We start from the raw sequence: 16162 nt of genomic DNA on the forward strand, positions 1-16162 counted from the left end.
TGTTAAACTTGTAAACAATCATCGAATTGAAGTGTAGAGAAATATAGCAGAAGAAAAGTAAATTGGGGAGACTTTCTGCTAGCCCAAGATCGTTAACTAAGATCGGAAGATTCAACTAAAGAAGATGAAGTTATAGAAAGAAGAACTTTGAAATGGAAGAAGACTCTTGAATTGGGTTGAATGATTTTCAATTGGGTTAATTAGAAATGTACAAGACCATCCCTATTTATAGTTGTCTATGGATGATTCTAGATACTCTTCTAGATAAATCTACAAGAAAATTCTAGCAACCTTTATCTTCTAGTAATACTCTAGAATATATAGATATTTCTATAAGATAATCATCCAAGATGCTACACTAGACCATTCTAGATATTCTTTTAAATATCTATCATATTTATTCTTCCAAAAAATTAATTTTAATATTTCACACCGGGTGCATGAAGAACCTGGTCTATTAAAAGATACTCCGTATAATCTTCAAAACCAAAGTAATTGTGCAGAAAAGAAATTGCATGAAACGTATGTGAATCTCTGACACGCTAACTTATTATAAAAAAGGTGTATAAAGATGAATTGGAGTTGCAAGTGTAAAATTGAAATGCCTATAACGAGTATTGCAACCATGTGGCTTAAAGTCTAGAAAATACTGGATGAAACTAAAAACTAGAGTAGTAATCAAGATTATATATAGCAATTCTTCTCCTTGTAACTTTCTTGGTGCTGCTTCGTAAGTTAGATACTGTGCTAGGCTCCCTGTACCTTATACCTATATAGGGTTTAAGACAACCCTGCATCGGCATTCATCTTTTGGCATTTAGCCGTGGGCTCCTCCTCCTCAATCTCCGGTCTCCGACCAAATTTTCTCTCGTACGCAATGGCTGCGTCTCTGGGATCCCAACTAGTAACCGCAATGCCAAGAACAATAGGAAGCAGAGGGCGGCCCAAATTGGCAGGGTGAGACATAATGGTCCGAGCAAAGGAAGAGACGTCTCGGATGACTGGCAGCATTGATGAGTTGAGACGCATACCTACAGAGCTTAGTATTTCACCAATGCTATCATCAGCAGCATCGTCATGAACCACAGCATTACTCCGCAAATAGAAAGATTTCACAGTAAATGGACCTCGAGGTTCCTCCACGATGGAATTCCCTTTCTCTAGTAGATATTGAAGAAATTCTTGAACCCGAAGTTGATCAAGAATAAAGGAGTAGTAGAAGCGTTGTTGTTGTTGATGCTCTTCAAGTTGATCGTCTTTGGAATGATAAAATCGTCCGTCCAAACTTTCCACTCATAGGAGGTTTGTAGATTCTCCATCTTCAATTTTTGTTGGGACGATGCAACAGAGGACATATAGCGAATGAGGAAGGGTAAATGCAAGTTACTAAATGAACAGAAGAGGGTGTGTGACCAGTTGATCCAGCGGTGTAAAGCTTTTATAGACTTTGAGGAAAGCCTGGCTTGTGTAGGAATAGGATTCTCAACTTTTCCTAAATTGTCTAGGTTTCCAAAATTTTCAAATAAAGGAAAATATGGTAACTATAGAAGCCTGCAGGTTTGTGTAGAAATAGGAATCTCAAGATTCCGATATTGTCCAGGTTTTGGAAAGTTTTGAAATTAAAGAAAAGTTGGTAACTTGATTTGCAAGTAAAACAATTGTAACCTTACTAAGTATAAGCGTACGAATAATTTTCTCAAGAATAGAAAGGAAGAAAAAAAAAATCTAAGTAATGATTTCCCCATCATGTTTTCTTGTTGTTTTGTAAATAAATGGCTGTGGAGCAAAAAGAGAAACATGTATTTACGTTCTTTTTACTCTGGTCCACTTAATTTAATGGCGAATCCACAATTTAAGTTCTATTAGTTTAACCTTTAAAGTTCTGACAATGACCTTATTATTATTTAAGGGTTCATACCTATTATTTGTTAAACTTTAATATAAACAAAAAGTTATGCTATGCGTTAAACGTATTAAGTTTGAATGAATCTAATGTTGCAAGTCTGCAACGCTACACCCGTCTCTGAATTAATTGAAATCATGTGTCTTGTTATATCTGACTTCAAAAGGCAACACCACCACCTGTTGGTTTAATCTTGTTCTTGTAAACGACATGAAAATTATGAATGTGCACCCCACGGTTGAAGCTCCATGGAAGACAAAAGGTTTATGCAGTATTCTTGCTAAAAAATAAACAACATTCATTTCAAGAAAATGAAAATACTTTGTTCATTTATTAGGAAATTAATGAGGATGCATATATGATTTTTGTTCATAAACTAGGAAATAAAAAGTCTAGGATTAAATTAAGATATATGTATCAGAGTAGGTATATGCTAAAAAAATACTTAAATACCAAAACATTATAACCATTTAGAAGCAAGTTTGAGTGAAACAAAGAAAATCATTTCCTAATGCATAATACTGTGGGGTCCATCCCCATGATTGCAAAGAAAGAATTTGGCACAAGCCAAATTGCAAGTTTTGTCAAAAATAGATGCAAAAGTTGAATTTGGCACCAACCAAATTGCAACTTTTGTCAACAATAGTTGCAAAAGTTGAATTTGGCACCGGCCAAATTAAATGCAAGGATGAAAAATGGCACATTTCATCCCTATAAATAGCAAGCTCTCCATCATCTTTAAACACACCAAAAAAAAAAATTATAGAGAGCAAGGTATTTCATAGACTGTAAGAAAATAGTCTGTGAAGAAAAATAGAGTGTGAGTGATATTGTAGTGAGGTGAGAAAATCAAAAGAGTGTTATTTCTTTTGAGGGTGTAGTGATCTTAGGAGTATTTGTACTCATTACTACACATTGTAAAATTACTTGCTATAGTGATATCAGTTGCTCCTCTTGGCCGTGGTTTTTCCCTTATTCAGAAGGATTTCCGCGTAAAATTCCGATGTCATTATTGCTTCATTTTATTCTTGCTGACTTAACCATAACTTAGTGTTCCGCGTTTATCACTAATACCGTGAATATTATTTTTGCGGGGCTATTTTATTCCCAACAAGTGGTATTAGTGCCAAAGTTCTGTCTGAGTATGCTCTGTGGTTGCAGCACAGTCTGAACTTTCACATCAGAAAAGAATTACTTTGGTCTCTGAATAAATAGTATTTGTATTTGTGATAAACGATGGAAGTCAACACTAGTAGAATGGTTACTTTGAGTGGCGTAAATTATGTCATTTGCAACAGCAAAATGGAAGATTTGCTCTATGTCAAGAATTTTCATCAACCTGTATTTGCCACTAAAAAGTCTGATAATAAATCAGATGAAGAGTGGAATTTGTTGCATCGGTAGGTTTGCGGCTTTATTAGACAGTGGGTTGACGATAATGTGTTGAACCATATTTCTGGGGAGACACATGCTCGGACCCTATGGGAGCATCTTGAAAGTTTGTATACTCGGAAAACTGGTAACAACAGATGTTTTTGATGAAGCAAATGTTGGGTTTAAAATACCACGATGGTTCCGCAATGACAGATCATCTGAGTATTTTTCAGGGGATCATGAACCAGTTATCTGCTATGGGCATTAATTTTGATGAAGAAATTCAAGGGTTGTTTCTACTTGGTTCCCTACCAGATGCTTAGGAAATTATTAGAACTTCATTATCAAATTCTGCTCCGGATGGTGTGATCTCTATGGATCTTGCCAAGAGCAGTCTTTTAAATGAAGAGATGAGAAGAAAATCTCAAGGTTCCTCCTCATCAGATGTCTTGGTGGCTGACACTAGGGGGAGAGGCAAAAATCGTGGTTCCCAAAATAGAGAACATCGTAGAAGCAAATCCAGAAGCAGACTTAAAGATATTGAGTGCTATCATTGCGGGAAGAAAGGGCACACAAAGAATTTCTGCCAGATTTTGAAAAAAAAGAATAGAGAAAAGGAGGAAAAGAAAGAAGATGGCAATCGTGTTACCGCTGTCACTACAGAAGATCGTGTTGCTGTCCTTGATGCGGATCTGATAAATATTGCTTGTGATGAGTCAAGCTGGGTTGTGGACAGTGGTGTCGCATCTCATGTGACATCAAGGAAGGAACTTTTCTCATCCTATACTCCGGGTGACTTTGGAACTTTGAGTATGGGTAATGAGACTGTATCTAGGGTGGCTGGTGTTGGAACGATTTGTTTGAAAACTAGTATTAGAACTAAACTAGTTTAAACAATGTAAAGCATGCACCTGATGTTCGTTTGCACTTGATCTCTATTGGTGTTTTGGATGATGAGGGATATGTCAGTACCAATGGTGCTAGAAAGTGGAAGCTTACTAAAGGTTCCATGATTGTGGCTCGTGGCGAAAAGCGTCGTGGTCTATACTAGACTACGGCCTCTACCTGTGTTGATATGGTGAATGCAGTTGAGAGCAATAGCTCTTCAACGTTATGGCATAAGAGGCTTAGCCACATTAGCGAGAAAGGAATAAATGTTCTGGCCAAAAGGAAATTATTGTCAAATTTCGAAAGTGCTAAATTAGAAAAGTGTGAGCACTGTTTGGCTGGAAAACAAAATAGAGTTTCTTTCAAGTCTCATCCTCCTTCAAGAAAGACAGAGTTGCTTAAGTTGGTGCATTCAGATTTATGTGGTCCAATGAAGACAAGGACCTTGGGTGGTGCACTTTATTTTGCTACCTTTATTGATGATTGCTCAAGGAAACTTTGGGTCTACGTCTTGAAGACTAAAGACCAAGTGTTGGGTGTCTTTAAGCAGTTTCAGGCTTCAGTTGAAAGAGAAACTGGAAAGAAGCTGAAGTGTATTCGTACTGATAACGGTGGTGAATATTGTGGACCGTTTGACGAATACTGCAAGCAACAGGGTATCAGACACCAGAAGACTCCTCCTAAGACTCCTCAGCTTAATGGTTTAGCAGAGAGGATGAACGGGACCTTGATGGAAAGAGTCAGATGTTTGCTTTCTGAAGCAAAGTTGCCGAATTCCTTTTGGGGTGAGGCTTTATTGACCGTCGCACATGTTATTAATCTATCCCCTGCGGTTGCTTTGCAAAGTGATGTTCCAAACAGAGTTTGGTATGGCAAGGATTTTTCCTATGACCACTTGAAAGTGTTTAGTTGCAAAGCTTTTGTACATGTGCCTAAAGATGAGAGGTCAAAATTAACTGCCAAGACAAGGCAGTGCATCTTCATTGGTTATGGCCTTGATGAGTTTGGTTACAGGCTATATGATCCAATTGAGAAGAAGCTCGTAAAAATTCATGATGTTATCTTCGTGGAGGATCAAACCATTGAAGATATTAACAAAGCGGAGAAGATAAAATCTTCAAGTTCTGAAGGTTTAGTTAATCTTGATCAAGTTCCCCATAAAAATGCTGATGAAGTTGGTGGGCTCGATGACGATGGTGATGCCCAGAATCATGTTCCAGATCAGCATGTTGATGATGATAACGATGCTGCTATTGATGACGTAGATGCTCCTACTCATGAAGTCGTGGATGAGTCAAATATTCCACTTAAAAGGTCTACTAGACAGCATGTTCCTTCTTCCCGTTATTCACCTAATGAGTATGTATTACTCACTGATGGGGGAGAACCTGAATGTTATGAGGAGGCCATGGAAGATGAGCACAAGGATCAATGGATTGAAGCCATGCAAGATGAGATGAAATCTCTGCGTGAGAACCATACTTATGAGTTGGTGAAATTGCCTAAGGGCATGAGAGCTTTGAAGAACAAGTGGGTGTTCAAAGTTAAAGCCTAAGAACACGGCTTGAAGCCCAGATACAAAGCTAGATTGGTTGCTAAGGGATTTGGTCAAAGGAAAGGTATTGACTTTGACGAAATATTTTCTCCTGTCGTGAAAATGTCCTCCATTCGGACAGTTCTTGGTTTGACTGCTAGTCTTGATTTGGAGATTGAGCAAATGGATGTGAAGACTGTTTTTCTTCACGGTGACTTAGAAGAGGAGATTTATATGGAACAACCTGAGGGCTTCAAGGAAAAAGGTAAAGAAAATCCTGTATGCAAACTTAAGAAGAGTCTATATGGATTGAAGCAAGCTCCTAGACAGTGGTACAAGAAGTTTGAATCTATTATGGGGGAGCAAGGCTACAAGAAGACTTCTTTAGATCACTGTGTGTTTGTACAAAGATTCTCTGATGATGACTTTATCATCCTTCTACTATATGTGGATGATATGTTGATTGTAGGCAGGAATGCTTCCAAGATTGATGAGTTGAAGAAACAGTTGAGTGAGTCTTTTGCAATGAAAGACTTGGGTCACACTTAGCAGATTTTGGGCATGAGAATTACTCGTTCGAGAGATGAAAAGAAGCTTTATTTGTCGCAGAAAAAGTACATAGAACGTGTACTGAAGCGCTTCAATATGAAGAGTGCTAAGTGGGTTAGCACACCTTTTCCTGGTCATCTGAAACTGAGCAAAGAAATGTGTCCTACAACAACGGAGGAAAAAGAAAGAATGGCCAAGATTCCTTATTCCTCTGCCGTCGGAAGTTTGATGTATGCAATGGTATGCACTCGACCAGATATTGCTCATGCAGTCGGTATTGTTAGCAGATTTCTCGAAAATCCAGGGAAAGAGCATTGGGAAGTTGTGAAGTGGATACTCAGGTATCTAAGAGGAAGCTCAGATGAATGCTTGTGTTTTGGAGGATCAAATCCAATTTTGAAAGGCTATACAGATTCTGATATGGTAGGTGACCTTGATAACAGAAAATCCACTACTGGATATCTGTTTACTTTTTCAGGGGGAGCTATATCATGGCAGTCGAAGTTGCAGAAGTGTGTCGCACTGTCTACAACTGAAGCGGAGTATATTGCGGCTACTGAAGCTGGCAAAGAGATGATATGTCTCAAGAGATTCCTTCAAGAACTTGGATTGCAGCAAATGGAGTATGTTATCTATTGTGACAGTCAGAGTGCAATAGACTTGAGTAAGAACTCCATGTACCATGCGAGAACAAAGCACATCGACGTCAGATATCATTGGATTCGTGATCAGGTAGAGAACGAATTGTTCCAGGTCAAGAAGATTCACACGAGTGAAAATCCTGAAGATATGTTAACCAATGTGATTCCCAGAGACAAGTTCGAATTGTGCAAAGAACTTGTCGGCATTAACTCTATCTGAGAAGACGGAGATGCCTCCTTCAGTTGAATGGGTCTGGAAGGGGAGATTTGTGGGGTCTATCCCCATGATTGCAAAGAAAGAATTTGGCACAAGCCAAATTGCAAGTTTTGTCAAAAATAGATGCAAAAGTTGAATTTGGCACCAACCAAATTGCAACTTTTGTCAACAATAGTTGCAAAAGTTGAATTTGGCACCGGCCAAATTAAATGCAAGGATGAAAATTGGCACATTTCATCCCTATAAATAGCAAGCTCTCCATCATCTTTAAACACACCAAAAAAAAAAAAAGAGAAAAAAAATTATAGAGAGCAAGGTATTCCATAGACTGTAAGAAAATAGTCTGTGAAGAAAAATAGAGTGTGAGTAATATTGTAGTGAGGTGAGAAAATCAAAAGAGTGTTATTTCTTTTGAGGGTGTAGTGGTCTTAGGAGTATTTGTACTCGTTACTACACAGTGTAAAATTACTTGCTATAGTGATATCAGTTGCTCCTCTTGGCTGTGATTTTTCCTTTATTCAGAAGGGTTTCCACGTAAAATTCTGGTGTCATTATTGCTTCATTTTATTCTTACTGTCTTAACCATAACTTAGTGTTCCGCATTTATCACTAATACCGTGAATATTATTTTTGCGGGGCTATTTTATTCCCAACAAATACCAGTACTATTTGCGTGGTTTGATTCATATATAGTTAATATTCTGTCTCTTCTTTGCCTGATGCAGTTTTAATGGAGTTTGTCATACTTAATTTGAGTTATAATAAACTAACTGTCTAATTAACGAAAAATGTTTCAAGTGCATGAAGTACCTAATGATTTGTTTTTCCAAAAAGATATATAATCATCACAATCAAAGTAAATGTGCATATAAGAAATTGCATGAAACATATCTGGAAATTGGAGATCTTCAATACACTAACTTCTGATAGCAAAATATGAATAAAGATGAACTGGAAAATTGCAAGTGTAAATTTTTATTTTGGTCCTATATATAACGAGTATTACATCCAGCAAGACATGTAAGTACTGAAAAACCATATTTGGCTTACAGTCTACAAAAAAAAAATTGGTTAAGACTAAAAATTATATATAGCAATCTATCCTCCTTGTAACTTTCTTCAAGCTTCGTAGTGAATTAGCTGGCGGCTATGCTTCACCCATGTATCTAATACCTAATACCGGCGTAAGATAGACCTTGTATCTGTGTTCATTTTTAATTCTTTGGCGTTTAGCCGTGGGCTCCTCCTCCTCAATCTCTGGTGTCCGACCAAATTTTCTCTCGTACGCGGTTGCTGCGTCTCTGGGATCCCAACTGTAAACTTCAATGCCAAGAACAATAGGAAGCAGAGGGCGGCTCGAATTGGCAGGTAGAGACATCATACTCCGAGCAAAGGAAGAGACTTTTCGGATGATGGGAAGCATTCTGTAGAAAGGCACACCTACAGAGCTTAGTATTTTGCAGATGCTATCTTCCGCAGCATCGTCATGAATCACAGCATTACTTGGCAAATAGAAAGATTTCACGATAAATGGACCTCGAGGTTCCTCCATTATGCAATCCTCTTTCTCAGGCAGATATTGAAGAAATTCTTGAACCCGTAGTTCGATCATGAAAAACGTCGTAGTAGAAGGGTTGTTGTTGATGATGCTTTTCAAGTTCAGCGTCTTCGGAATGATAAAGTCGTCTGTCCAAACTTTGGACTCATAGGAGGTATGTAGATTCTCCATATTCTATTTTTGTTGGGGCAATGAAACAGAGGATATTGCGAATTAGAAATTTTAAGGTAACCTAAATGAATAGAAGAGGCAGGGTGACTAGTTGTTCAAGCCGTGTAATAGTCTCTTTGGCCAAGCTTATTTTTCCCCCAAAAGTATTTACTTTTTCAATAAGTGCTTATTTTAAAAAAAGTGAGGTGTTTGGCCAAGCTTTTGGGAGAAAATAAATACTTTTGGGGAGTAGCAGAAGCAGTTTTTCAGAAGCTAAAAAAAATAGTTTTTGTCCAAAAGCACTTTTTGAAAAGTACTTTTGAGAAAAATACACATAGAAGCACTTTTTAAAAGCTTGGTCAAACAATAATTGCTGCTCAAAAGTACTTTTTAAATTAATTGGTCAAACACAAACTGCTTTTAGTCAAAAGTACTTTTTTTGAAAAGTACTTTTTAAAATAAGCAGTTTTTAGAAGCTTGGCCAAACAGGCTATAAGTCTTTCATAGACTATGAGAAAGCTTAGTTTGTGCAGAAATAGAAATCTCTACTTTTCCTAAATTGTCCAGGTTTCCGCAAAATTTTGAAAATATAAAGGAAAATATGGTAACTATAGAAGCCTGGTTTGTGTAGAAATAGGAATCTCAAGATTCCAATATTGTCTAGGTTTTGGAAACTTTTGAAATAAAGAAAAGCCGAGGGTCTTTCGGAAACATCCTCCCTATCAAGGTGGGGGTAAGGTCTGCGTACATTTAACCCTCCCCAGACCCAGGGGCGGAGCCAGGATTTCCATCAAGGGTGTTCATATTTTAGGACAAGGGATGTGTGAGGAAAAAAAAAACAGCGCATGAAAAAAACACAATGCCTCTACCAACTATCAATATGGCCCGGTGTTGTGTCAAAATATTTGCAACACTGAATTATTCATTTAAGCTCCCACCGACACTCTACCCCTTCATAGAATTTATTACGAAATAAGCTCTACCATAGAACACTTTATCTGATGCAAGATAAAGAATAAATAAGTAACTTACACGTTCAATGGCCTCACGCTCTTCAGGTGTAACAGTCATAGCTTGTAGGAAGGAAAAACAAAAGAGTGTGACGCCGAGTCTTCAGGTGTAACCGTCCGAGCAACTTAGCCACAGAGTATCTCAACCGAAGATCATGAAATTCAACTTTGGTAGGAAGGAAAAACAAAAGAGTTGTAACATCAAGTTAGAATATGAAAAAATAGAATGGAGTCGGGAAGATACTTGTACAAAATAAAATTAACATAAAGAAGTCAACAACAAAAGATTCTATTACAAACTAATAAATTACAATTGCACTCGACGAGTCTTCATCCCACTCATTAGAAACAGCTTTAAATACTTTTTTTTCCACATAAGGTACTATGCAACCATCTAATAATTCATCGTCCATTCGATTCCGCAAGTCATTCTTGATAAACTTCATCGCCGAAAAAGCTCTTTCAACTGTTGCAGTGGCAACTGGTAGAAGCAAAGCAAACTTCACCAAAAGGAATACAAGAGAATAGGTTAAATGCTTCTTTGTCTCAACTAACTTTCTTGAAAGTTCCCCAAGTCCACCTAAATTGGAGAACCTTTGTCAATATCACGAACATCAATAATGTAATTAGCAAGTTGATTCTCAAGGGCCCTCATGCTAAATCCATCAAAGTCATCAGGATATAATTCAGCCATTCTCACTATCTTTTTTATGTCAAAACTAGAAAATGACTCAATGGGATTCAAGCAAGCTACTCCATTAAGCAAATCACTGGTCACCTCATTGAAACGCTCATTGAGTTCTTGTAGCTGCCAATCAATAATTTTATAAAACAATTCCACACGGTAATGATGCAAAGTAGTATAATCAACTACTTTACGTCGTGATCTTCCAGAGTTAGCATATGGATCATCATAATTAGGCAATGAAATTTTATGTTTGATGCAAAAAAATTCTACCTTTTCTTTAAGTGAATCCCATCCAGAATGATTTTCTAAGAGAGGATCCCATTCATTATCTCTTAAAGCCTGCAACCTTCTCTTGCAAACCTTAACAAGAATCATGGCATTTGCAATATCTTGTTCCTTATTCTGTAATGACCCATTAAGATCATATGTGATTCCTAAAACATCAGTCATCAAATGCAACAAGAAAACAGTCTCAAATGTTTGACAACTTCTAAGAAATCCCGATGCACTAGCTCTTTCATCCGGAGTACTTGCATTTACAACAAGAGCATCAAGTACATCAACAATAGAGGCAAAGTTACTAATAAAATTTCCAAACGACTTGTAGTGAGATCCCCAACGAGTATCACCGGCTTTAATAAGGCCAAGTTCTTGATTCAGGCCTCTACCCGTTTCTAGCTCACCCATATCTAATGCTTCCCGGAGTTTTTGTTTTTAAGATTCTCGAAATCCATCCACACGTTTAAAAGAAGCCCCCAACACATTCAAAACATTTGAAACCAAGAGTACAAGTTCTCCCACTTGAACACACTTTTTAGAAACGGCAACAAGAGTTAGTTGAAGTTGATGAGCAAAACAATGAACGGAATGAGCCGATCTACTTTCTTGTTTGATCAACGTTTTAAGACCACCTAGCTCACCTTGCATATTGCTTGCCCCATCATAACATTGCCCCCGTACATAAGATAAAGTTAAAGAATGGTGAGTGAGTACATCCACAATTGCTTTCTTTAGAGATAATGCACTAGTATCTTTAACATGAACAAGTCCAATAAATGCCTCCATCACAAATCCCCTTTTATCAACATATCATAAACAAATAGCCATTTGCTCTTTGCGTGACACATCTCTAGATTCATCAACCAATAGAGCAAAGTAGTCACCATTTATGTCCTCTAGTATAGCCTTAATTGTTTCAATCTTACAAGTACTCACAATATCTTTCTGGATATCATGAGAAGTCATTTTATTATTTTTTGGAGCTTTTCCTAACACATAAGGTTGAATTTGATCTGCGTGCCATGAAAGAACTTCAAGAAAATTACCTTTGTTCAATGACGATTTACTCTCATCATGACCGCGAAGTGCCAAACCTTGATTCAAGAGAAGTCGTACCACATCGATTGAAGCATTTAAGCGAACCCAATATTCATGCTTACCTTTATCATCCAACTTGTAAAATGCAGCCTGAATGGATTGTTCTTCTCGCATTAGATTTTTACACATTTTTTTTATTGATTATGAACACTATTTGGTGGACCAACGTGCGTTAGCAAGCTATCCTTTCTATACCAATTTTTAAAGCCTTTAGTCGAAAATACATTACCACCACCTTGATGAATGCTTTCACCTTGAAACAAATAACAACGCAAACAATAAGCTGCATCTGCACTTGTACTATATTCCAACCAATCAGGAAATTCATCAAACCATTTAGAAACAAAATGACGTGGTATTCCAGAAATATCAATTTTAGGAAACTCATGATCCTTAGGTTGGCAAGGACCTTTTTGAATGTATGCCCTCCTTACCTCATCACGAATGTTCGAATGATAATCCAAAATTGGAGTTCTTTCGGCCGGGTCAGCCTTTAGATCATTTACATCAAATTCTTGTCTCTGAGAATAGTGAGACGGTGGTATTTCTGTTTGGTTGGCATTTTCATCTCGGCCTAGTTGATTTTGATTCTGAGAAGAGTGAGACACCAAACTTTTTTTTGGGTACTTTCTGTAAATATTTCTCCATTCAAACTGAAATAACAGTCAAATGCGATGCACTTATTAGAAATCAGTCATACAAATTACTCGCTGAATATATAAAGAAATTAAAAAAACACAAAAATTGCAGCTAGTACATCTAACACTTCTACTGTTCTACAAGAAAAGTAGCAAAATATGGAGGAATAAAGTAGCAAACTGCCATCACCTAGAAATCAAAAAGATAGGACCTAACTACATAATTTTTCTTGCCATCAGCCCATCACCTAGAAATAAAAAAGATATCTCTACTGAAAAAGTAGCAATCTATGAAAATCCCTAATTTTTCTTCCCATCACCTAGAAATAATAGTAAAAAAAAAGATAGGTCCTAATTTGCTATGAAATAACAATGGGAAAAAAGAAAAAGCACAAATGATGAATCCAACTCTTGAATGAAAAATTAAAATCGATTCAGGTTAAAATGAATGTAAGAAATCCGATGGAATTTGGCAACTACCAAGTCGTTACTAACCCCCTAGCCCAGCTTACATACTTGAGTACAATTCTTTTTCATTTGTTTGCACTTGCTCTCACCCTCACCATCTCTGTTACTTGAAGTTGATATTAGACAATTGAAGAGTCAAAAGTACAACAAGATTTTCATGCTCTCAATGATGTTATTTACTTACATATATTAACTGGCGTTATGGTTGCGGACCTTGCGGTGATAGTTGATAGCGGACTAGCGGTGGTCGGTGGTGCAGGTGGTTTTGTCAGGGGCGGAGCCACGCCCACCCAAGGGTGGTCAGATGAACACCCTTCGTCCGAAAAAGTTTCCGAGTATATAGGTTAATTTTATGTTATTTTTGGATATATATTAGTTGTTGAACAACCTTGACAAAGAAAAGGGTGATGGTCCAGCGGCCAAGGGTGTGCAGATTCTCCTTCTGCGTGCGGGTTCGAGCCTCCGCTAGGACACCTTTTTTTCCTTTTCTTACAAGTGACGAAAACTCCCTTTCATTAATTAAAAATCAGCCAAGATGACGTCATTTAGACTCTAATGTTTGAATTTGTTTTTTTTTAATTAAAAAAGTAGTTACTCATCAAATAAAAGCTAGTCAATATTTGTCTTCTCCTACACTCTTTGGAGAAAGAAACAAGTTTCATTAATTAAAAATCAGCCAAGATGACGTCATTTAGACTCTAATGTTTGAATTTGTTTTTTTTAATTAAAAAAGTAGTTACTCATCAAATAAAAGCTAGTCAATATTTGTCTTCTCCTACACTCTTTGGAGAAAGAAACATAACTTGTCATTGCTGCATTGAAAGAAACAAAGAACCCTTCTCCCCTTCTCTTTCAAGTTTCAACCCTTTTCCCTCCACAACCATTATTATGTTTTTTCCTCAAAGACATTGCAGTGAAAAGGTATTCTTTAGTTCTTCTTATCCCTTAGTTATTTAACCAGATATTATTATTTTTTTGATAGCATTAATTCTTTTTCTCTCTGAAATTGATGTGTATTTCTTGAAATTGCTTTTGTGCATTTTTTCTTCTTTGTACAGAGTAGTTTCACATTTTAGTTTCTCTTAGTAGATAACTAATGGCCATATAATTAATAACTTACTAGTTTGTACTATTTGGGGGAATTGAACAAAGTTTCAAGAATTCTTGAATTCTACCACAATAGTATTGTCTTTATGTTGTGCTAGTAAAAACTTATTTTGTATGGATTGGATTCTGTTAAAAACTATCAATATGTTAGAGTAGATTTATATATCCAGGGAGTAATTTGTATGACTAATTTTTAACAAGTGTGATGCATTTAACTGTTATTTCAGTTTGAAGTTTCAATGAGCTTGAGAAATATTTCCGTAAAGTATCAAAAACAAGTTCGGTGTCTCAAAATCAAAATCAACTACATCGAGATGACAATGCGGACCAAATAGAAATACCATCTCACTTTTCTCTGAGACAAAAATTTGATGTAAATAATCTAAAGGCTGACCCGGCTGAAAGAACTCCAATTTTGGATTATCATCCAAACATTCGTGATGAGATAAGGAGGGCATACATTCAAAAACGTCCTTGCCAATCTCGGGGTCGTGTGTTCCCTCAAACTGACTTTTTTGGAATACCAGGTTGTTTTGTTTCTGGATGGTTTGATGAATATCCTGATTGGTTGGAGTATAGTACAAGTGCAAATGCAGCTTATTGTTTGCCTTTGCTTCTACTAGTTGCCACTGCGACAGTTGAAAGAGCTTTCTCAGCAATGAAGTTTATCAAGAATGACTTGCGGAATCGAATGGACGATGAATTCTCACCCACCCTGTTCTAAAAGTATGAACACCCTTGACAAAAATCCTGGCTCCGCCACTGGGTTTTCTGATGGAGTAAGAGAAGGCAGAAGGGCAGGCAGTGGCTGGAAAGAGAAGCAAAAGGGGGTTTTTAGTTTATGAGGAAAAAAGGTGCATTGCGTAGAAGATAAAATTTTGACTATGTTAATACAAAATAAGTTGGCTTCTGTTAGAAGATAAAAAGTTTAATGAGTACCTTTTTTTAATTTTAAAAGAAAAAGTCAAACACTTTTTAAATGTTATGGCAGTACGGCTTGTCTCATTCAGCGAAAAGATACTAGTTTCTCTAATGCAAAAATAAAAAATTTGTGCCACAGCCGAGATTTGAACTCGCATCCTCAGCGAGAGTTTGCGCACCCTTAGCCGCCGGGCTATCCTTCTTTCCTATGTCAAGGTTGTTCATTACTATTATATATCCACAAAGTTCTATATTTAATATAGGCATCCGACAATTTTTTCCGACGAAGGGTGTTCATACGACCACCCTTGAATAGGTGTGGCTCCGCCCCTGCCCAGACCCCACACTGTGGGATTCAACTGGGTATGTTGTTGTTGTTGTTGTTGTCGTTGAAATAAAGAAAAAGTTGATAACTTGATTTGCAAGTAAAGCAATTCTGGCCTTATGAAATACAGTACATGAATGCAGAGAGATCCAAGATTTTAATTTCTTTAATTCACCATTTATGGTTTTTAGTATTGAATCTATTGTAGTTTAAAAGCTATAGGTTCAAGTTTAAATTTATTACTAAATTTTTCCTGGATTTTAGGTAAAATTCTATGTCGATGCCCAAGATGTGTTGGATCCGCCCTGGAATGAGTGGTCGTGAATAGAAATTGGAAGTAAAAAATATCAAATCTAACTATGATTTCGCATCAAATTTCCGTACTTTAATTGTTAAACGACTGTTTATAGCAAAAATAGACGTTTGCCTTCTTTTGCTTTAATTTTACAAATTTCCTAGTACTATATTACTAGTATGCTAAATAATTATGCTGCACTGATTCACTTAATTAAACTCTAACTGTCTCCTTAACCTTAGAAATCATAGAACTTTGTTAAAGTCACATTCTGCCTCAATTATAAGTAGTATACTGGTACGTACTATATAGAGGAAAAGAAGAAATCAAGAGGCAATTTAGCTCTATCTGACCATGTTAACTTTAACTGCTCATGAAAGACAAATATATGAATTTCATAGATTAAAAGACCGAAAAGGAGTATAGCGATGGTGCGCCCAAAAAAAAAAAAAATAGTTAGCTAAAAAAAAAGATTGCCATATAAATCTTTTTATAAAGGTGATGGACAAATATAACAAA

General features: G+C 36.7%; 3 protein-coding genes across 3 annotated transcripts; 1 reads left to right on the forward strand and 2 right to left on the reverse strand.

Annotated features, from left to right (window-relative positions):
• Window positions 1–10123: 10123 nt before the first annotated feature.
• On the reverse strand, window positions 10124–11199 carry LOC132611759 (uncharacterized). Its single transcript, XM_060326136.1, has 2 exons — window positions 10419–11199; window positions 10124–10305 (listed from the first exon to the last, which is right to left on the reverse strand). Exons 1-2 carry the CDS (start codon window positions 11197–11199, stop codon window positions 10124–10126), a joined length of 963 nt encoding a protein of 320 aa, XP_060182119.1.
• Window positions 11200–12023: 824 nt separating this feature from the next.
• LOC132611760 (uncharacterized) lies at window positions 12024–13093 on the reverse strand. The gene is made up of 2 exons (XM_060326137.1): window positions 13085–13093; window positions 12024–12542 (listed from the first exon to the last, which is right to left on the reverse strand). The coding sequence occupies exons 1-2, from the start codon at window positions 13091–13093 to the stop codon at window positions 12024–12026; spliced, it is 528 nt and encodes a 175-aa protein (XP_060182120.1).
• Window positions 13094–13196: 103 nt separating this feature from the next.
• LOC132611761 (uncharacterized) lies at window positions 13197–14826 on the forward strand. Its single transcript, XM_060326138.1, has 2 exons — window positions 13197–13330; window positions 14337–14826. The coding sequence occupies exons 1-2, from the start codon at window positions 13197–13199 to the stop codon at window positions 14824–14826; spliced, it is 624 nt and encodes a 207-aa protein (XP_060182121.1).
• Window positions 14827–16162: the final 1336 nt, after the last annotated feature.

The sequence above is a fragment of the Lycium barbarum genome, chromosome 9 (genome assembly GCF_019175385.1).
Source record: "Lycium barbarum isolate Lr01 chromosome 9, ASM1917538v2, whole genome shotgun sequence".
NCBI classification, from domain to species: Eukaryota; Viridiplantae; Streptophyta; class Magnoliopsida; order Solanales; family Solanaceae; genus Lycium; species Lycium barbarum.